Raw genomic sequence first — 21,590 nt, 5'->3', positions numbered from 1 at the left:
CCTGCTGCGTGGCCAGGTCCCCGGACACGCCGAAGCTGCCCAGCTGCTGACGATACTCCTCCACCGGCCGACCTGCCGGCCAGGCCCCGGTCAGCGCTCAGCACCCCCAGCGGCAGCCACAGCTGCCGGCCTGCGCGCTCGTCACAACCCTTATCCGCTTGTTGCATCATCCGATACAGAGCAACGTATTTGGATTTATCTCAGAAGCCTGTGGCATTCATTAATATATGGCTGCATCATGCGGTGTCCGCGTCCACGCAGGGATCTAAGTAAAATAGAATAAAAACGCTCTAAAAGAAAAAAAACTGTCACTCGCCCGCCCGCCACGCGGCGTCAGCAGAAAATGAAACACAGACTGCTAGCCTACATCACTGCTGTTGGCTTGTCATCCGACCTTAATGTCCGCAACACTCTCATGTTCCACGGTACATATCCGAGACTACACGCCAGCAAGGCAATAGCATGCTCATTTACGTTGTTATCCTTGTATGTTCATTCGTGTGCTAGCACTCCTGCCTCAAACAACCGTGTTTCGACCATTCACTTCCCGTGCGTTCTGTCCACCTGTGTGTCTGGACAAGACCATACAGCGGTGCCTGCTCACATATCCCCGCGCTCTGTGGTGCTCACCTGGGAACCGTTTGGCCAGCAGCTGGATCGAGTGCACGGTCATGTCTAGCTGGTCCACGTGGTGCTGCGAGAAGAACGCGATCTTGAGGTTGCGGTGCGCGTGCCGCATGCCAGCCACCGGCGACAGGTCGTCCATCAGGATCTTCAGCAGCGTCGTCTTGCCGGCGCCGTTCTCTCCCACCTGGCGGCGGACGGAGCAACTGGTCACTTACCGGCCGCCAACAGAGCCCGCCAGCGAGGCCCTCAAGCAGTCGGGAGGGGGCAAGTGAGCGGAGATCGGAAAGAGGGAGCCGTGCTCCCACTGGTACCCGCCACACCAGCAGCCTCACTCACAATGCAGATGCGTGACTCCATGCTGGTGCTGAGGTCGACCTTGCGGAAGATGTAGCGGTCGGAAGTGGGGTAGCGGAAGTCGACCTCGTCCAGCTGCAGCACGGGCGGGTTTAGCGGCTCGGTTGGCGGGAACTTGAGCACCACCTCCCCCTCCGGCACGATCGGCACCAGCACCGGACTGAGGAGGCACACAGGCGAACGGTGATCACCCCCGGAGGACTGGGAGCGGGTCACACAGCGAACGGTGGAGGTACACAGGCGGACGGCGGAGATGGCCGTGACAGCGGTGGACGGCGTACGGATAACAGACGGGGAATGACAGCTACCACTCCGATGGTAGAGCACAACCGCCGCGCACGACACCGACACACGGCCGGAGCGGCAGCGTACACACTCCGATGGCAGAGCACAACCGCCGCGCACGACACCGACACACGGTCGGAGCGGCAGCGTACACACTCCGATGGCAGAGCACAACCGCCGCGCACGACACCGACACACGGTCGGATGCGGCAGCGTACACACTCCGGATGGCGGAGCACAACCGCCGCGCCACGCACCGGCACACGGTCGGAGCGGCAGCGTACACACTCCGCGCCGCGGTCGGACTCCCACTGCCGCGGCCGTTCGGCATGCTACAACACGCAGCCGTTCGACCGCACAGCTTGGTGAGTTCAATGAATGCTGCGCTTACTCCACCTAATCCTATGGAAGACATGGTCACTTACAGCTTTTCCAGCATCTTGATCTTGCTCTGGACCAGCGACCGCTCTCTTGGCATTATATCTGAATTGTCGATAACTCCTGGGCGTGTGGCCCTAAACGCCATCTGAAGAGATCCAGACAAGCACACCATGAAGACACGAACATTTCGGACAGGGCCAGGGCCGGGCATCAGTCCCTGACTCGCCTCTAAGACTGGCGTCTCAGCTGACGCGTAAGCGGTAGTGCCCGTTGGCAGCACGCCATTCAGCCGTCGGAGGGTTGCGGAATACAGGCGCGCGCTACAGAGCGACACGCTGAACCACCCGGGAGACAAGCATCGGCGACGAAAACGAACTCAACGACACGGCAGCCAGGGTTGTGAGATCGAGGAGATAAAACACAAGCCACAGGTGCTGAGATCCTGCCGTTCTTTTGACCAGCCAGCCGAGGTCGTCAAGTGACCCTGTAACAAAACTGACACGAAGCAGAGTCCTGTTGGCACTTACCTGAGCTTCATACTCCCGTTGCTGATTCTTCATCTTCTCCGTCTTGGCTTCACAAAGTGCTCATAGTTACCTCTGCAAGCAGAAGGGTGGGCGGTATACAATAATACCCAGAGCACTGAAGTTACAGATCCCAAATAGGTAGCAACATATATCAACACGCATTATCGCGTTATGCGTATCACTTACACTGCAAACGCCTTCATAATTCCACTTTATCGTGCGTCTCAACTAATCTTCGCCCCACTGACGTGTGCTGCTAATACAACAAGCCAGAACGTCTCCTGAACAGTGCCTCGAAACTCCCGCTTACGCCACCTGGGTCCGAGCGCCGTCACAGACGACACCAAAAGACCACGCCCAGAGGCCGGGCGTGGGTGGCGACGCGGCGGCCGTCCTCACTTGTAGCAGTCGATCTTCTGGTTTGTGCAGGAAGAGAATGTCGGTGGGCACCACCTCGAGGAACTGGCGGTCGTGCGACAACCACCAGCAGCGTCGACGGCCACGTCTGCAGGTAGTCCTCCAGCCAGATGATGGCCTTCATGTCCAACATGTTCGTCGGTTCGTCCAGCAGCAGAAGGTCCGGCCTGGCAGGCGCGGGCGCCCCCCGTCAGCGGCCGCTCGCAGTGGTCTGACGTGTGTCAGCAGGGCGCCCAGTGCCACACTGACAGTGTCAGCGACGAGCCAGGTCTATCGCGGTATGTAAGGCAAGCTCGCCATCGCTGGTGCCGCGGTGAGGCTGTGCGCTACCGCCCGCAGGAGCGGTGAGTGACCACGAACGTTCTCAGGTCTCACACAGTGTCGTCATGGACCACAAAGCACACGCTTGGGGCGTGGCGGTACCGCCAGACGAGAGCGCGCACACTTCCCATTGACTGGCAGCCATGAGATCAGCCTCGCACCGCTTCACAAGAGGCCAGCTGCGACACGCACAGCTGGCGAACTCACTTTGAGAACAGGCCCGCGAGCTCACTACGAGAAGAGGCCCGAGATCTCACTGTGAGAAAGTCTCCGAGCTGACTGTGAGAAGGCCTGCGAGCTGATTGTGGGAAGGGGCCTGCGAGCTCATGAGAAGGGGCCTGAGATCTCACTGTGAGAAGGCTTGCGAGCTGACTGTGAGACGGCCTGCGAGATGACTGTGAGAAGTCCTGTGAGCTGACTGTGAGAAAGCCTGCGAGCCGACTGTGAGAAAGCCTGCGAGCTGACTGTGAGAAGGCCTGCGAGCTGACTGTGAGAAATCCTGCAAGCTGACTGTGAGAAGGCCTGCGAGCTGATTGTGGGAAGGGGCCTGCGAGCTCATGAGAAGGGGCCCGAGATCTCACTGTGAGAAGGCTTGCAAGCTGACTGTGAGACGGCCTGCGAGATGACTGTGAGAAGTCCTGTGAGCTGACTGTGAGAAAGCCTGCGAGCTGACTGTGAGAAAGCCTGCGAGCCGACTGTGAGAAAGCCTGCGAGCTGACTGTGAGAAGGCCTGCGAGCTGACTGTGAGAAGTCCTGCGAGCTGACTGTGAGAAGTCCTGCAAGCTGACTGTGAGAAGGCCTGCAAGCTGATTGTGAGAAGAGGCCTGTGAGCTCACTGTGAGAAGAGGCCTGCGAGCTGACTGTGAGAAGGCTTGCGAGCTGACTGTGAGAAGAGGCCTGCGAGCTCACTGTGAGAAGAGGCCTGCGAGCTCACTGTGAGAAGAGGCCTGCGAGCTCACTGTGAGAAGAGGCCTGCGAGCTCACTGTGAGAAGAGGCCTGCGAGCTCACTGTGAGAAGAGGGCGCGGGCGAGCGCCAGCCGCATCCGCCAGCCGCCGGAGAACTCGCGGGTGGGCCGCTTCTGCATCTCGGGGCTGAAGCCGAGACCACGCAGGATAACCGCTGCGCGCGCCGGCGCCCGGTCCGCGTCCGAGGCCTGCAGGCGCGCGTACACCTCCGACAGCTGCTCCGAGAGGTTGGCGTCCTGGTGGCTGGAGACGGGAGATGAGGGTCACCACGGCACGGCATCCTGGTGGCTGGAGACGGGAGGGGAGGGTCACCACGGCACGGCGTCCTGGTGGCTGGAGACGGGAGGGGAGGGTCACCACGGCACGGCGTCCTGGTGGCTGGAGACGGGAGGGGAGGGTCACCACGGCACGGCGTCCTGGTGGCTGGAGACGGGAGGGGAGGGTCACCACAGCACGGCATCCTGGTGTCCGGAGACGAGGGGGAGCGATCAACACGTCGGAAATACGCCACAGTACGAACCACCATGTTCTAATAAACGGACATACTGGTGTCCGGAATACGCAACAGATAACTGTATTGGGTCCATTGGTCCTTCCACTAACGCCCAATAACATACACACAACATGACCAACTGCAACGAGTAAGCTGACGCCCGTTCTTCACAGAAGAGGGCAGCGTTTTCCCTGCCGTTCAACAGTCGTTACGGCTAGTTAGTGATGGCCCATCTTGCGGTCATTCTATCAATCTGGTCTTGTGACTACGCTAGCCGCAAGACCACCGCAGTCTACTGGCGTTTTGTAGCATTGCCCACACGTCCGCAGGCGCGGTGTTTGCTGACAAACCGGGAAGCGTCTTGTAGGTGACGTATTTCCATTGTGGCGTCATCGGCCGGGGAGCTACCGCCGCATTCTCGCGTGCCGATTGACCTCACCTCACCAAGTGACCACCGCCGGAGTCGGGGGGGGGGAAGGGGGATGGGGAGGGGGGGAGGGCTAGGGGGGAGGGGGAGGGGGGAGGGGGAGGTCACCGTCCCGTGTAAATCCTCCCAGTCGTTGCTACTATCGTGGAGAGGGTTGTTCAACGCCAGATGCGCTCCAGTCTGTCCAGAAATCATCTTCATGTCTCAGCCCAGCGTGGTCTGAGCCCGCACCATTCCGTCGGAATCTCTCCCCCGGGCGTCCCAGACCGGACTCCGGGAGTCATGAACCGCTGACCATGGCTGGCTGGGCTCCATGGCTGTGGTTCGATCCATGGCTGGATTCGGTCCATGACTGAATTCGGTCCATGGCTGGAGTTCGGTCGATGGCTGGAGTTTGATCCATGGCTGGCGTCCAGTCTATGGCTGGACGTCGGTCCATGGCTGGAGGTCGGCCGATGGCTGGAGGTCGGTACATAGCTGGTGTTCGGTCCATGGCTAGATATTGATCCACGGCTACAGTTCGATTCGGATCGGTCCATGAAGTTCGCGACTGTTCGCCCTCGTTCGTCCAACGGCGTTGGCCTCGGGCCGTTGCTTCTCCAGGTTGAAAAGATTATGACCCAATTTCGATACCCTGCGCTTGACGTTTCTTACACTGTGCAAACTTTATGTCATCATGTTATGCAACACGATAGCATACCCTTGGGTAACACGATTTTCTTATCTTTATCACGAAAACGGAGGTGAATTTTAACATCAGATTGCTACCATAAGGGTACCAACAATGTTACAATGTTGTGTAGTCAAACAAACAGCCCACATGTGGAAGTCCTGAAAATGCGATAGAACAAGTTTTAAAAATGGACGGCCTGTCCCTTAAACTCTCTGGCGCTTTGCTTTCTGCTGAAAGCATATAGCCCCGTCCAAACAGCGACCGACCGTGTCGGCCCGGGCGGGGCCGAGGCCGCTCAGTATTAACATCTTCAGCAACGCCGGCATCCACTCTCGCCGCCGTCCGAGCGCCCACCCGTCGTTGATGCGCGCGGTGAGGTGGCGCTCCCGCGCCAGCAGCTCCTCCCGCGCCGTGTCGCACTCCAGCACCGACTGCAGCGCCTCCGTCTCGTCGCCGGTGACCTCCTGCTCCACGTGCAGCACGCTCACGTGCGAGGGGATCACCAGCTGGCCGCTGGAACAGCGCCGCCGGCCGTGAGAGGCGGCGGCGGGCCGCCGACAGGCGCCGGTGGTGCCCCGCAGTTTGTATCATCAGGCGGCAGACCAAGGTCTGTTCGGCTACGAAACCGAGCGCCAGCAATGCGTCAAGCAAGAACGAGTGGACGATGGAGTAACGGGTCGGTGATTTACGAATGAACATGTGCATGACAGGCTCTCACGACAGTTTGATGATTTGTTTACGGCATTCGCGTGATTTAGATGATGACACCAACATCGCATCTCTCTCGCCAGCTGACGGGTAGACGTCGGCAAAATGCCAAGGTACGAATTGAGTCCGACACGTTTTCAAGCGCACTTACTCCATGAATCCGTCAAACGCTTCATATTTCCCTCTAAAAAATGACGTCATCACTTCGCGTAACTCGCTTCACATACAGACAATGAGCCTCTTGAGACGGAGGTAACGGACAAAACACACCGAAGCGAAGGCCTTGGACGAGTGGGCATCACGTGCGCGTGTCGCACCGGAGGTGATTCGATCTTTCGATCGTGCGCAAGGTGAAGTTCTTTTACACTCATTGCATGGCGTATTTTCCGTTTAGCAGCTGGCGTGTTGGTGGTGGTGAAGCAGCCGCGGGCTTCACCCACCTGGAAATCATTCGCAGCATGGTGGTCTTGCCGAGGCCGTTCCTGCCCACATAGCCGTACCGCCGGCCGTACACCAGCGTTATGTCCGCCCCGGTCATCAGCACCCTGCCGAGACACGGCGGCACGGGTCAGGGAGCACACTGACATCAGGTGCACCCAGTGGGGATGTGGTGGGTGCACACCCTGACCTCGTCTGACCTCGGCCTCCTGCAGGGACAGGGCAGACGGCGCACGCTTCGTCAACAACACCACGCGAGGACGTGATGGACGGTGCAGGACACGCTGACACCGGCATCCCTCTTCCGCGGACATGGCGCAGAGGGTTCAGAATAGACACTGATATCAGCATGCTCCACAGGAATGCTGGGCAGGCAACACACTATAGTCACCAACATCTTTCCCACTCACCGCACCGCCCTTCGCGCACGTCGCATGTGCGTGCTTTGCCCCCCCCCCCCCCGCCCCCACTCTACTCCCACCGCACTCACTTGTCTCCGATGGTAATGTCGAAGTTCTCGATGCGAATGTCCTTGCACATGTTGGCGCCGCGGGCTTCTGCGCGCACGTCGCGTTTGGAGATGACCTGCGAGGCGCTGGCCGTCTTCTCGGCCAGGCTGGCTGCCGCTGGCGCCGGTGCCGCGCTCTGCTTCTCCAGCTTCTTCTTGATCTTCTCCTCAGCCTTCTCCAGCTTCTTGGTGTCCACGCGCTAGCGGCGGATGGCAGAGCGGAGGGGGTGAGGTGAGCACTAGTCGATGAGAGAGAGAGGTGTGAAGTGAGCACTCGTCGATGAGAGGGAGATGTGAGGTGAGCACTCGCCGGTGAGACGGAGGGGTGAGACGAGCACTCGGCGGTGAGACGGAGGTGTGAGGTGAACACTCGCCGGTGAGAGGGATGTATGGGGTGAAGACTCGACTGTGAGAGGGAGGTATGAGTTGAATACTCGCCTGTGAGAGGAAAGGGTGGGGTGAGCACTTGCCGGTGAGGTGAGCACTCGTCGGTGAGATGAAGGTGTGACGTGAGCACTCGTCGGTGAGAGGAAGGTGTGAGGTGAGCACTCGCCGGTGAGAGGAAGGTATGAGGTGAACGCTTGCCGGTGAGACGGAGGTGTGAGGTGAACACTCGCCGATGAGAGAGAGGTGTGAAGTGAACACTCGTCGGTGAGATGAGGGTGTGAGGTGAGCACTCGCCGGTGAAACGGAGGTGTGAGACGAACACTCGCCGGTGAGAGGGATGTGTGAGGCAAGCACTCGCCGGTGAGGGGATGTGTGAGGTGAACTCACTTGTGAGAGGGAGGTGTGAGATGAATACTCGCCTGTGAAAGGGGGGTTAGGGAAGCACTCGCCTGTGAGATGGGGGTGTGAGGTGACCACTCGCCGGTGAGAGGCAGGTGTGAGGTGAGCACTCGCCGGTGAGAGAGAGGGGTGATGTGAGCACTCGCCGGTGAGAGGGAGGTGTGAGGTGAGCACTTGCCGGCGAGAGAGGGGTGAGTTGAGCACTCATCGGTGAGAGTGAGGGGTGAAGTGAGCACTCGCCAGTGAGAGGGAGGGTGAGGTAGTTCGCCATCGTGTTCACGTTGCCGAGACCTTAGCACGATACTACACCGTTTTCGCTAAAGATCTAAGCCTGGCGTAGATGTACGGACAGGGGTCAAAGGTACTGGACACACTTCCTGGAAGTTTAACATTGACGCTGTGACCATGCACGAAAACAGATGGCTTTATATGGGGTTTGGGTTTTCTGCTCTCCTCTTTGCGGTCATTGCAAGCTACCACCGAATCCTTCTGGATTACTGATGGCCACAACACCAAACAAGTCTGGTCTCTTCTGACACATCAGCCATGCAGAAAAAGGCCGGTCCTGATGATCAGCCGTGATTACCTCAAGCATTTTAGGTCAGAACTCAGTCTCACTACATCTGCCAATGGAGCTGAGGTGCCGCACATGTGCTTTCACAGCCAGACAGCAGCTGAGTGGTCAAGGACAGGGAGCCGCAAAAGATCCGGGCCTAGCCTCCATCGTTCCACTACCGTACCCGGCCCCGTCTCATTCAATTCAAGTCAATGCCATCCCATCGCGTCCCATCTCATCTCATCTCATCTCATCTTATCAAATCACATCACATCACATCAATCACACCACATCACATCTCATCCCATTCCATTCTATTCCATTCCATTCCACCCAATCCCGTTCAATCCAATTCCCACACCCCTGAGCGGGACTGACCGAGACGACCTCCTTCTGCGCCAGCCAGATGCTGGGCATCTCCTGGACCGTGTCGTCTCCGGCCAGCGAACCCAGGTGCACGGGCGCCTCCAGTCGCTTCCGGCCGCCGTTGGCCACCTGGTGGCCGTCCGGAGCACTAACTCGCAGCTGCGCCATCACCCGGTCACAAAGCAGGCTGCCGATCACCACCCCGGTCAGGGTTACGGTCAGGTCACCGACAGGTCACGCTCAAGGCCACTGTACCCTGCACAGAACAACGGCGGAGAAGACCTCGCGCACAGGTCGACGTCGAGACCGCAGTCCCCGCTGGAATGTGGTGTTTAGCATAGCCTCCACCAATTCCTTCGCTCCTCGCCACCCACTAAGCGTTCACCCGTTCACCGCTGGTGGACACTAGCGTTGTCACGCATGGTCGGATTGAGACGTACTGATTACGTTTGTCAATTCAACATATGAGATTTGATGACAGAGAGCACGCCTTAGTAGGCGCAAGCGGACCGCATAAGCAAGTCGGTAAAGCAAATCCGTACCAGGGCAACATGAGAACAGAGCACGACGGACCAGAAGTTAGGTCAGGATAGAACGGTGTATCGACGTCAGGTCACGACAGAGCGGTGTATCGACGTCAGGTCAGAACAGAGCGGTGTATCGATGTCAGGTCAGGACAGAACGGTGCACCGGCGGCAGGTCAGGACAGAGCGGTGTACCAACGTCAGGTCAGGACAGAGCGGTGCGCCGTCAGGTCAGGACAGAGCGGTGCACCGACGGCAGGTCAGGAAAGAGCGGTGCACCGACGTCAGGTCAGAACAGAGCGGTGTACCGACGTCAGGTCAGGACAGAGCGGTGCAACGACGGCACGTCAGGACAGATCGGTGCACCGACGTCAGGTTAGGACAGATCGGTGTACCGACGTCAGGTCAGGACAGAGCGGTGTACCGTCAGGTCAGGACAGAGCGGTGCACCGACGGCAGGTCACGACAGAGCGGTGCACCGACGTCAGGTCAGAACAGAGCGGTGTACCGACGTCAGGTCAGGACAGATCGGTGCAACGACGGCACGTCAGGACAGAGCGGTGCACCGGCGTCAGGTCAGAACAGAGCGGTGTACCGACGTCAGGTCAGGACAGAGCGGTGCAACGACGGCACGTCAGGACAGAGCGGTGCACCGACGTCAGGTCAGGACAGATCGGTGTACCGACGGCACGTCAGGACAGATCGGTGCACCGGCGTCAGGTTAGGACAGATCGGTGTACCGACGTCAGGTTAGGACAGATCGGTGTACCGACGTCAGGTCAGGACAGATCGGTGTACCGACGTCAAGTCAGGACAGATCGGTGTACCGACGGCAGGTCAGGACAGGTCACAACACTGACCGAACCACGTGCTCGCTGTCGTCGCCGGCCACCTGCTCTACGATGCCGCCGATCGCCTCGTACACGTCATCGCCGGACTCAAACTCCTCGCCCGAGTCGAGCACCCCTGCCGGCGAGGGGGCGTGCCAGAGGTCAGTTCCACTCCGCCGCCAGGTCGCGGCTCATTTACCCACAGCCGTGGCATCGGACGACCCCGTGACCCCCTCCCCCTCCCGTGCTGTCGGCAGTCATTTTAGCTTGTACACTTTGACTGGCCATGTCCATTATTTTGCTTGAAGACTTGATGCAACGTGCAAGTACTCTGGTTACAGCTCGCACATAAAGTGTGAGAATGTTGCATCGCGGAAATAGTCGAATAAATGTGGAGCGTGTAAAAAGCGTGTCTAAAAAGGTAAGGAAATGCGTGCCAAATGTTACCGCCCGTAAATGGTGCCACTTGCATACGGCGGATATTGGCAAACACATTTTTCGCATGGAAGTTATCGAAAAAGTAGTGCCCAAAATCATCACGACTGGTCAGCCAACAAAATACTTTTCTTTCAAAACTCCAAGCATAGCATTTTCCAGGATTCTTGAGACATCAGGACGTAGACATACCAGGACAACTCGGCAATGACCACAAAAGTATTGGGAAAACATATTATTTCCAACCTAACATTCTAACACCAACTGCAGCCAGGAGCTACAACAGCGAATTTCTACCCCAAAGTTTCCTCAACATGAGTCACAGTTGTAGTTCAAAGATTAGCAGCATCTTGACACGGCCCATGTGACATGGGCTTGAAACCATTCTTCCCGCTACCACAACGACAATCTCTGCGAGTCTACTGATCAAGTCCCCTGCCGATAACACTCGAAGCCAACCTTCCCAGCTCAACACCACGGTCAAGCTCTACTGAAAAAAACCTGGTGTCAAAAGGTTGAGCCACGTCCAAGGCGTTTTCATGTAAAACAGGTGTGTGGTTCAGCTGCCGCCACATCCAGTCCACATACTTGCTGAGGCCGGTGTAGACGCTGGGCAAGCCCGCGTCGCCGCAGCCGCGGCCACTCGACACCACGGCCACCAGCCGCTGCCGGCCGGCGGGGCCGACGGCCAGCGGACCGCCGGAGTCGGCGCGACACGCGTCCCGGCCACCGCCGGTCACGTCGGTTGCACACAGCATACGGCCACCGAAGCCGCCCGGGAACAGCTGGCGCACGAGCGAGTTGGGCGCGGCGCCGTCCAGGTGCAGGCGCTCACATTCGGTCGGATCCGTCACTGTCACGTCCGCCTCCAGCAGCACGGAGGACGGGCGTCCGGCAAACCTCGTCACGCCCCAGCCGGCGACGGTGGCGCGCTGGCCGGGCCGCACCCGACCCAGCTGTGCCGGCTGCTGCCTCACGGCCGCCGACAGCGTCAGCATGGCCAGGTCGTTCTTGAAGCCAACATGTTCCGGGTGCACGACGACGCGCAGCACGTCCCGATCGGCGTGCTGGCCGTCGGTGGTCGTGCCGAGCCAGGTCTCACCGAGCCGCACCACCAGCTGACTGGGCGCCACTCTGGCTAGACAGTGGGCCGCCGTCAGCACGTGGCGCGAGCTGAGCAGTGAGCCGCCGCACAACCAGCGGACCGAGCCGTCCGGCTGGCGGGCCCCCAGTAGCGCGATGAACGTCCACTTGGTCTGCCGCTCGCTAGGGGACACCTCGTCACCTTGGGAAATGGGAACGGGCCTGCCATCGTCTACCTGTTGAAAGCTCAGGGAGGGTTGTTCGAACGCATCAAGCAGGGCCGGACTCAAGGCGACCGTCAGCAGAAGAGCCCGCAGTAGCGACATGACACCGGCAGAAAGAGTGGTGCCTGCTGTCCGCCATCCGCGCCTTATATACGGCGGAATACGCCGCCAATCTCATCACGAGCGCCGCTTCAGCCGCTGCGGCGGCCGCTGGCGCGAACCAGTCGGTAAGTACGGATCCGTGGTCAGCCGGCGCTAGGTACAGCCATACCTGACAACCCGGGGCCTAGGTCCTCCACCAGATGTGGAGGCGAAAGGCGGCGGGAAATTCCGGCTCGGGGAATGCAATCTACCCCCAGCTTCGGATGCATCCAGCCACGGCACGGCGGCGTGCTTTTGCAATTTGCCATTTAGCCGTTCGTCATTTCGGCATGTCAGCTTGTTGACATGTCGCCACGTTGCTAGCCGTCATTAAGGAGCTTCCCATTTCGGCACGTCGGCATTCTTCCATGTCGCTGACATGGAAGTCGTCATATACCAGTCGACAAACAGGCGCTCGACAAATTGAGTCGATTTTTGTCCGGACACCTCGGTGACGTGACGACAGTTCCAGAGATATCGGCATGCATACTTTCGACCACCATCGAAGACCATCACACAAATTAAACAATCATTTTGAAAGGTACGTATTCACCTGAATGCGGCAGGAAAATACATCAAATCGGGAGTAACGGCAGACACGGGCCAGGTGGAAATGTGGATAATAGGCGAATCCTAACCTGGATGCGATCGGGGAAATGGATCAACTCGACCGGTGGCGCAGCGGTCCCGAAGTTTGCATTATGACCTCTTATCGTGCTCAGGCCATGCAGCATAACATAAGCATGTAATGTGAGGACAAACCCACAGCTAATGAAGGGCTCATGGCTGGCAGTACGCTCACTTATGATATCCGCCACGGATCCGCCGTAGCTGCTCGCGGAAACACACATCACAGCCAAGGTCAGATCGGCGATTTGTCCTGGCTAGATGCATGCGGTATGACTAATTAAGGGACACGTTGACCGAAGTTATAGCGCTAGTTAAGAAACCATAACTGCATTTAGGTAGTGAATTAGACTACTCATAATCGGCGCTGGAAACACCACGACAACATGAGTCACTCACATGTTCGCACTCACGCCAGTGATTCAAAGATTAGTGAATCGGGATGCAGCGTGAAAACATTTAGAACTAAACAATACGCAAGTTGAAATTTGACTCATGATGCGACTGGAAAATTTCCGATGTGATAGCAAATCTCTCCAAACTCCCAAACCCACCAAGCAAGGCACATTCTCTCATTCAGGGCATTTTCGATGCAGCAAAGACAACACGCGCCACCAACGCCCTTTGACCTAAAGCGGTTTGATATCTTATCTGAACTAGGATCGTCCCTACGCATATAACAGACCGCGACTTAGCCCGGAAGAAAAGGGCAACGGAAGCTATGGTTGAATCCGGTTGTCAGAATTGATTCCTGGAGTTACATATCAGTGGGTCCTTTGAAAGTGAAGGTCTTAGATGGAAGCACGAGTGAAATCAACGGGTCATCGTTAACACCATGCGCCTGTAACAAACGCATTTTCGTTTGCTTCCTTGCTGATGTTTTTTTTAAGAATGCGGTTGAGGAGGCGGGGCAAAGGATCAAGCCAGCTAACAAATCCCAAATCAAGAAAACTGAATGTCTGTTCTAGGAATCATTCGAATAATTGTCACTCCACGAGTACCCGCCTTATTTACAGAATGAATACGAAAAAAGCTTAAGTACCTGTCATGCACATCGCATCACATATTCCTCAAAACACAGGCATATCAAGAATTTGCGCATCCTCAGAGCCAAAATCTGAGCCCAGATATCGCGGCTGCGAGGGGGGAGGGCACACACCAAGATATCCTTATGTCCGGGGACGTAGGGAGGTCTGGGGGTTCAAGCTGGTCACCCTGGGAGGGGCGAACAATTACCAGAACACCACCTGGTTAGATATGTACTGTCATTGACATCAGGAGGGCCGCACAAGATCCCGGCGAGGGATGAGAGGAGACAGCGTGGCTCCTGGATCTCCCGTTTGTGAAGCCTGGCGGTGCAGGACGAGACCGTTTCCGGTACAACAGGCCCGCCGAAAGCAATGTTTATTCGGTAAGAAGCGACCTTCGCTGCCCAATACTACGCACATGGATTGTGTTTGGACACTGCTGCACGCATACAAGGTCGTGCACGGCGAGGAAACGTACCTTCCACATACTGGAACAGATCTTCGTCCATGTGTGGGAAGGCATCGCGAACAATTCGGGCTGCCATTGTCCTGTGGCGAACCAGAGCACGTTACAGCTTTCAGGCCGTTGCTATGGTGATAACTTGTGACTAGAGAACAAACAGCGAAGAAGCATTAGGAGTGAAAATTAGACATTTTAAGGTTCAGTGACATGTGTGTCCGCCAGCTTAGCTTACTTGTCAGCTTTCAGGAAATAGAACGACTTTTTCTGCTGGAACCCAGCCTCACTGAACTTCATTTGTTTCTGCCTTTTCAGGTGGGACTGCACGGGAACTAGGGCACCAGGGGAGCTAACTAACGCTCACTTTCTTAGGATATTAAACTGACCCTATGCCATGGGCTAGAAAGAGATGAGCAAAATTACCAAATGTGTACTGCAGCCTCTGCTCCCACCTAGCTTGGGGAAAATTCCATTGTCCCTGTCATGCAGGATGTCCCAGCATGAGGTATGCCATACATGGCGCAGATGCAGTGTGAGCCTGGCTTGGGTCTGAGTCGCACAGCGGTGGCTGGGGTCAACGTGTCACGCAGGAGGGCATTCCAGTCAAAGGGAACATCATGTGAAGTCAGGCGCCATCTCCATGCAACACAAGAAGATGCTGAACTAGCAGCCCCGTGGTGCTAGGCGCAAGTCCAAAGGAGTGTGCATTGTTTGGCCCAAATGAAATGCAGGCAACTGACATTCAGCTGACAGCTGACCAAAGAGGGTGACCAGGCCTCAGGCCAAGGGTGCTACAGCATTGTGCAGCACGTGACACCCTCCTCAGCAATGTCCGGCGAAAGGGTGCAGGCAAAATTATCCATTGAACTAGATGGCACAGCCTGGGTGGTGTGTTCACAGTACACACAGGGTTTGCTTAGCAGGTACTCAATTGAAAACCATTCATGTGAATCACTCAAATCAGTGTGGTAAAAAGGGCTTTATGGGACTATCTTAAACAGTACTGGCTCCAGATATCCAGTGCTGGCTCCTGATATATGATATATTTTCTAATGGTGGCTGCTAGTAAAATCTGATTTGACTCTTGTGAAGGACTTTTAATGGCAGACCACTCCACCAAGGATCAGCGACGGAATACAATGATGATGTCACTCAGCCAATATCTGTAGTACAGTAATGACACCCTGAGGCAACTGAGTCCCCCCAGATGATGCTGTTCCCTCACTTTCCAGACAAGGCTTGTCCTTATCTTTGGATCTGCCCCACATTGTTCAAGCCCAGACTACCAAATGACCCTTGTATGATGAAGCTGTACTCAGTGTATGCTCTATATGTATACAAGTACAAGCAAGCAGGGGCTAAGGTTCACAAACAACTACCACAGAATGATCACCACCTGGGTTGCTGATTTAAGAACTATTTAGTTTACATTGCAAGTCCATCAACAGTGAATGAATGACCCAAACCAACATGCCTTTTCTTGGACCTATGTCATACAGAGTGAAAGCACCTAAAATTTACAAACATTCAAACATGCATGAATATACACCAAATGTGAAGTCAACAGATAAGTAGAGTTAAGAGATAAAAACATAAAAATGGGATAAAGGCATGATTCTGCTGTGAAGTAGTTATGATGGCAAATTCATGAACCAGCTTTGCTTTTGACATTGCTGGTGTTGCCTGCTCCCAAAATCCCAGCTGGCTGTCTCCAAGCACACCTAGGTCTCCCTCCTGCCACGCTTCATGTACTTTGGTGCCACTCAGGTAAAGTCAGGTGCATATTGCAAAGAACAGTCTGCATCACCTTGCACATGGACCCTTCACAGGAAACACCTTGCTCATGTGACTGCTTCACAGGCATGTTGAGGCAAAAATTCAGCAAAATGTTTGATGGTGCACTGACATGTAGCGGAATGCCATTCACAAAGATGGCGAAATCCCCAGCTTAAGCGCATACCCCAGGAGTATTTCAACTGCAGCAAGCATGCACTGTCAAGGCAGCCTATGCACCATAAAGCAGAACCATTCAATGTTTGCCTGTCAACATGACCGCAGCTAGTTTATTTAGTAATCTTATGTAACCCTGATGTGTTGAGCTCAAAGACATCTTTAATAGAGCACACAATGCAAGGCCTGACTTAAAAATACAGGTACATTACATGCTTACAGCATTGGTATTCCTCCATCCTCAGTCAAGTGCCATTTTTGCATGGACTTATATGCTTATATGGGAAGGATACTGTGTTAAATTGCATGAAGGAGCACTGTCTCTAATGTACTGGATCGACTCATCCTGTACTATACATTACATAATTCAGATAGAGAAGGCATTAGGTTGACTGCTTGATGGCCTTCAGTATCATACACCTTTTTGGCGAATTGGATCTACCTGCTAAAATTTCTAAATGTACTGATGCCTGCTAGCATCTGACAAAGTATGTTCTGAGGAGCAGACAGAGTGATAATGACCCAAGTCCTTTGTAAAATGAGCATACCTATTGCAAAGTATGCTTTTTGCACACATTCAAAGGGATATTCCAAAACATTTCTAAGAACCATGTCAGAAGGGAAAAGGGGACCATCTATGCATTCTTTAAACATGCAAGGACATAAGGGTTTGGATGGACATTTGACAAACCAAAGTACAACAAAGGGGCTGGGATGAGTTTGGATGCAGTAGTTACACTCAGGTGTAAATATAAATGATGCTCATCTTTTTTAACATTAAAATCCCCAAAATCAAACACCATTCTCTTCTATTCATGGCGAGCAGGATAGCTATCTTTGTTTCATGCTTCTTGTCCAGAGTGCAAAAACAACAAATTATGCTGAACATATCTGGCATAACAGTGACATTACTGCAACAGTTTCAATGCATATGCAGATGCATTGCATGCATAATGCAGACAGAATCCTATACACAATGGCCACCAATTTCACTGCATTAGAGGCCCAATGTTTCAGGGCATCACAATGTTATAAAGGCAATTTGCACAACAGGAGTCTGAAAATGTTTTTACACCACAGCAGTTTAAAAATTTGAGTCAATTTGCCTTGTCCAACTTACTGAATGCTTCCACAAGTCAGGCCACATGGATGTTATGTAGCATCCAAACAGTGAAAGGATTTTTGGCAGACTCATCTCCAGAGTCAAAATCAGGGTTTAAAGAGCACCCTTGGCATGTGCCACATGGGCAATATGCTATGATGTAACATGTAATGCAACATGTAAAATGGTTCACTGTACATACAGGAGAATGGAGGTATTACCCAGCATAGCTGGTGAACAGCCAGGGGAGTGAAAGCAAACAACCCAAAAATGCCTAGCATATTTCATGATGATGCCCAAAATAATTTAAAAAATATACAGACACGAGCATAACATGCTTGCAACATTATCAAAAGCTGTTCTTTCACAAAATACTAATGGAAATGGACGCTATACCACGCACAAGCTCAAGATCGTGCGGGGAAAACAGCCGTAACCCATTATAGATCACCCAAGCTTAACAAGATGGCCTCTTTACGACGCGTCCGCAAGACGGGTCATTTGCAGCGTGGGAATCACATAAATACGTCTAATTTAAACGAAAGTGCCTTCTAATCATGCATGGTCAAAATAGCTATCTAAGTACCTGCCTATAATTGACGCGCCCCAGCACGGACACACTCGTGGCAGCTGGCCGTCACTCGTCGGCAAGGCAGTGCCCAGGGCAACGTTGTGCAAGCCGATTTGTCTCTGCGTGTCCATAATTGAGGCATAACAAAGCTTCCAAATTCTGGCAGCCATTACCGGCACCAGAGTTTATCGCAAATGATGGGTAAATATTTGTAATTTATTGACGTTTTTGCCATTTTACGGATAGAATATGCATAAATAGTTCCTTTTCAGCCTATTTTCCTCAAATATATACGGTATTATATGACAAATTGACCAAAAATATCGAGTAAACGCCCTACATATTTGTTGTGAAGTGAAGTCTACATAGTAAAGATATCAAAAAAAACTTCACAACACTCACAGCGACCACACCGTGTACACCGCGCACGGCGGAATAGCATCGGCACTGTGGGACCACGAGAAAATTGGGGGTGGTGGGTGTGTGTGTGGTGAAGTTGGGACACAGAAGCTAACGTTGTATCGCTGATCAAGGTAGGGTCGGTATCCTTCGAATTTTGAGTGGAGCGAGGGCGTCTGCCTTTGGTATGCGGTGTCTGGTTATACACCCGTCGCTGTGGTATCAAATCAATGGCTGCGAGCTTTTCGTGTTTGTAACTGCCCGTGCCATACATGACATGAACAAGCAATGACGACTGTAACTGTCGTCTGTTTCAGGGCAGTTTCAAGGACAACGCCATACTCATCGCATTCTGAAAGCTGTGGGGCTTGAGGCCATCCATAAAAGGCTGTGTTTTGAAGGTTGCAGCTGCAGCCTGAAGGTGCTAAAATGAGTGCAAAGTCAGGGAATCAATTTGAGGCGTAAGTGCCATACTTTTTATTTTAAAAAATGGTTTGGCTCTGTGATGAATTGGTGGTACCAATCTAGCTTTCATCATATCAGAAGCATTGTACAAGACAGTGACTTATGCTGCTGGTCCCATTTTATCCTGTAGCATACAACAGCACCTCCCTGCAGCCTGTGTTGATGTTTTCTCAAAATATTGGATAAAAATTACCATGGAACCTCATTTGTCACCTGTACTTGACCAATGCTGCACAACAAAGTGCTTAATCTGGCATAAGAAGTAAGGAGATACTGTCATAGAAACCAGGGTGGTACATCTAAGCATTTTCAGGATGAGAATCTCAATTTCTCTTTATTGATATGAGATCATTAGGTTTTGTTGCAAAACATGCAAAATAACATATTGCAAGCATGATAAAATGCATGAAATACAGTGTTAAAACAATAATCTATGCACATAGTTACATACATATGTTATGATTTAATCATGCAGTCTTCAGTGGGTACTTCAATACTGCAGTAGGTATTTAATGGCCAGACTCATTGTCCTTGCAGGGCTTTCATCTGTCACTTATAACAGTATTTTATTTGCAAATGGTGATTATGGTTGCACTTCCTCGCACTCTGCACCTTCCTGAGTTTGACTATACCTATATGGTCATCATTTGTATGATGATAACCTTTGTTCTGAAGGTGACATAATGTACTCCATCTGTGTTTTTTTGTGACTGGTGCTGTATGCTTCAAAGCACTTGTTATATGTTACCACTTTTGTTATGAAGGTATGATAAGAGTTTAATCCATGGGCACCATGTCTTATAAATGATTGTTTTTCAGTTTAAAAATGAGTGATGACAGTGGAGAGGAAGACAGGGAGCTGAAAGTTGGTCATAAACTGGTATGTAATAAATATCTGTATTTTGCATTTGTGGGTTCTGTGGGTACTAACATCTTATGTTAAGATAGAGTGAAATCAGTTTGATGCCTTTTTTTGCTGCTTTGTGTGCACCAGTGGCATGGATGAGTAATATGATTTGATGTTCCCTTATTTTAATATTGAAATACTTAAATCATATTGTAGGATATGCCTATAGGTCATCATATCTCTGTGCATACTGAAGTACACAGCAGCAGTTATGCTGTTGTCATGGAGGCAGCATTGTCAATGGGACCATCAGCCCCTAAGGTGATGTTACACCATCTTGTTTCAGCCTCCTCTGGAGATCCCACCACACCATCACAAGCTGCAGCATGTGCACTGCTTGTGGTTCACGGCACGTTCGCCAGGCAACAAACACTCAGCCAGCTTTGACCAGAACCTCAAGCTGGTTGGAAGGTATGGAACATTGCAGACTGTCACATACTGGCTGGATTGATACCATGACATTCCAAGGGCCGCTAGCTATCCATGCTTGCCGAGACAGGTGTAGGTTGCGTTGCATCACATGAAATGCCTTGGGGGATTGCGATGAATTTGGTAATTGTGTATAACACAGTCGAGAGATGTGTCACCGAGATGTGTTACCGGCATGTCTGCAGTGTCTGGTGCTGTGACTGATGCTGATGTGGCGGCAGGTTGGCTCAGTGGAGCAGTTCTGGTCGATATACGGGCACTGTGTCAGGCCACATGACATGAAGGGCCACAGTGACTACCACCTCTTCAAGGAGGGCATCAAAACCCATGTGGGAGGTGGGTGCCGCCGGCTGGCTCTCGGTCTCGGCACTGGCCGGTGTTTCTTCTTGTGCTCATGTCTGGTCCATGTGTGGCCAATGGTACCATTCACTCAATTATTTGCGGGGTGAAGGCATGTCGGAGGCGCGCAGTGTAATCCTTGCCTCAATGTGTTGCGGCGCATCGCCGAAAAGCATGGGGCTTGTTTGCTCACCTGTTTGATTTTGTAAGATGCGCTATCTTTTTGATCGTAATTCCGTAAACTTCTGACGCCGTTTGAAGGAGGTAAGCTAGCGTAAATCTCGTGCCCCACTCCAAGAAGAGAAGCCGCGGCCGCGCTGCCCCCCTGCGCGTGCCTGGGCCGTGCTGACCCAGCGCCGCCGCCGTCCGGCCGCCAGGACGACGCCAACAGTCGCGGCGGGAAGTGGATCGTGCGGCTGCGCAAAGGCCTGGCGTCGCGCTGCTGGGAGAACCTGGTGCTGGCGCTGCTCGGCGAGCAGTTCATGGTGGAGAGGAGATCTGCGGCGCCGTGGTCAGCGTGCGGCACATGGAGGACATCATCTCCGTGTGGAACCGCACGGCCGCCGACACACCCACCACCGCCCGCATCCGGGACACGCTCAAGCGCGTGCTCAACCTGCCGCACAACACCATCATGGAGTACAAAACGCACACGGACAGTTCAGGTACGGATCCAGCCTGCGCGCACACCATCATGGAGTACAAAACGCACGCGGACAGTGTCAGGTACGGGTCCAACCTACGCACGCGGACAGTCTCAGTACGGACTCAACTTCGAACGACACTCATGGCAGTTCAACACACACGGCACAGGCTGTGGTAGCGACGGTTGGGTGCCGGGCGTCGACGAGTAAAACACCCAGCAGGCTGGACTTGGGGGAAGCCCGGGCTTCAGCTGGGACACGGAGAAAACACCCCGACAGGATCGGATTTTGGGCGATCAGACAAGTTCCATGGATTACAAAACCCATGCCGACAGTCAGATGTGGTCGGAAAACGCCGTCACTCACTACCAACAGCACATCGAGGATCTCTAGTACTGGCTGTTAATCCAGTCATAGTGTGTGAGACGCACACTGTGAGCCTGGCATACTTCGCCGTGATAAGATACAAAAGGCGTGCGGACGGTGTCAGGCGTGACCTCTCGGACATCACCGGGGTGGGGCACAGCATCTGCTCCCGGGGGCACAGAGCGCACAACGGCTGTCTGTGAAATAGGCTCCTCCCAGCCTGCAGCACGAG

At 53.8% G+C, this 21,590-nt stretch overlaps 1 protein-coding gene and 1 pseudogene across 1 annotated transcript; one reads left to right on the top strand and one right to left on the bottom strand.

Moving 5' to 3' along the window:
- Nucleotides 1–3: 3 nt before the first annotated feature.
- LOC119094826 (ATP-binding cassette sub-family F member 3-like) lies at nt 4–17,869 on the bottom strand (annotated as a pseudogene).
- A 1,630-nt stretch (nt 17,870–19,499) lies between these two features.
- Nucleotides 19,500–21,013, top strand: LOC119094827 (eukaryotic translation initiation factor 4E type 2-like; the record flags this gene model as incomplete). The annotated part of the gene is given in 5 exon segments (XM_037217748.1): nt 19,500–19,553; nt 20,231–20,329; nt 20,331–20,345; nt 20,726–20,831; nt 20,834–21,013. Coding segments are annotated over 5 exon segments (454 nt in total), but the record flags the coding sequence as incomplete, so codon positions are not given.
- Nucleotides 21,014–21,590: the final 577 nt, after the last annotated feature.

This window comes from Pollicipes pollicipes, unplaced genomic scaffold (assembly GCF_011947565.3).
Source record: "Pollicipes pollicipes isolate AB1234 unplaced genomic scaffold, Ppol_2.1 Scaffold_4092;HRSCAF=4816_pilon_pilon_pilon, whole genome shotgun sequence".
In the NCBI taxonomy this organism is placed as follows: domain Eukaryota; kingdom Metazoa; phylum Arthropoda; class Thecostraca; order Pollicipedomorpha; family Pollicipedidae; genus Pollicipes; species Pollicipes pollicipes.
Note: the sequence above shows the minus strand (reverse complement) of the source record. Positions and strands in the feature narration are given on the sequence as shown.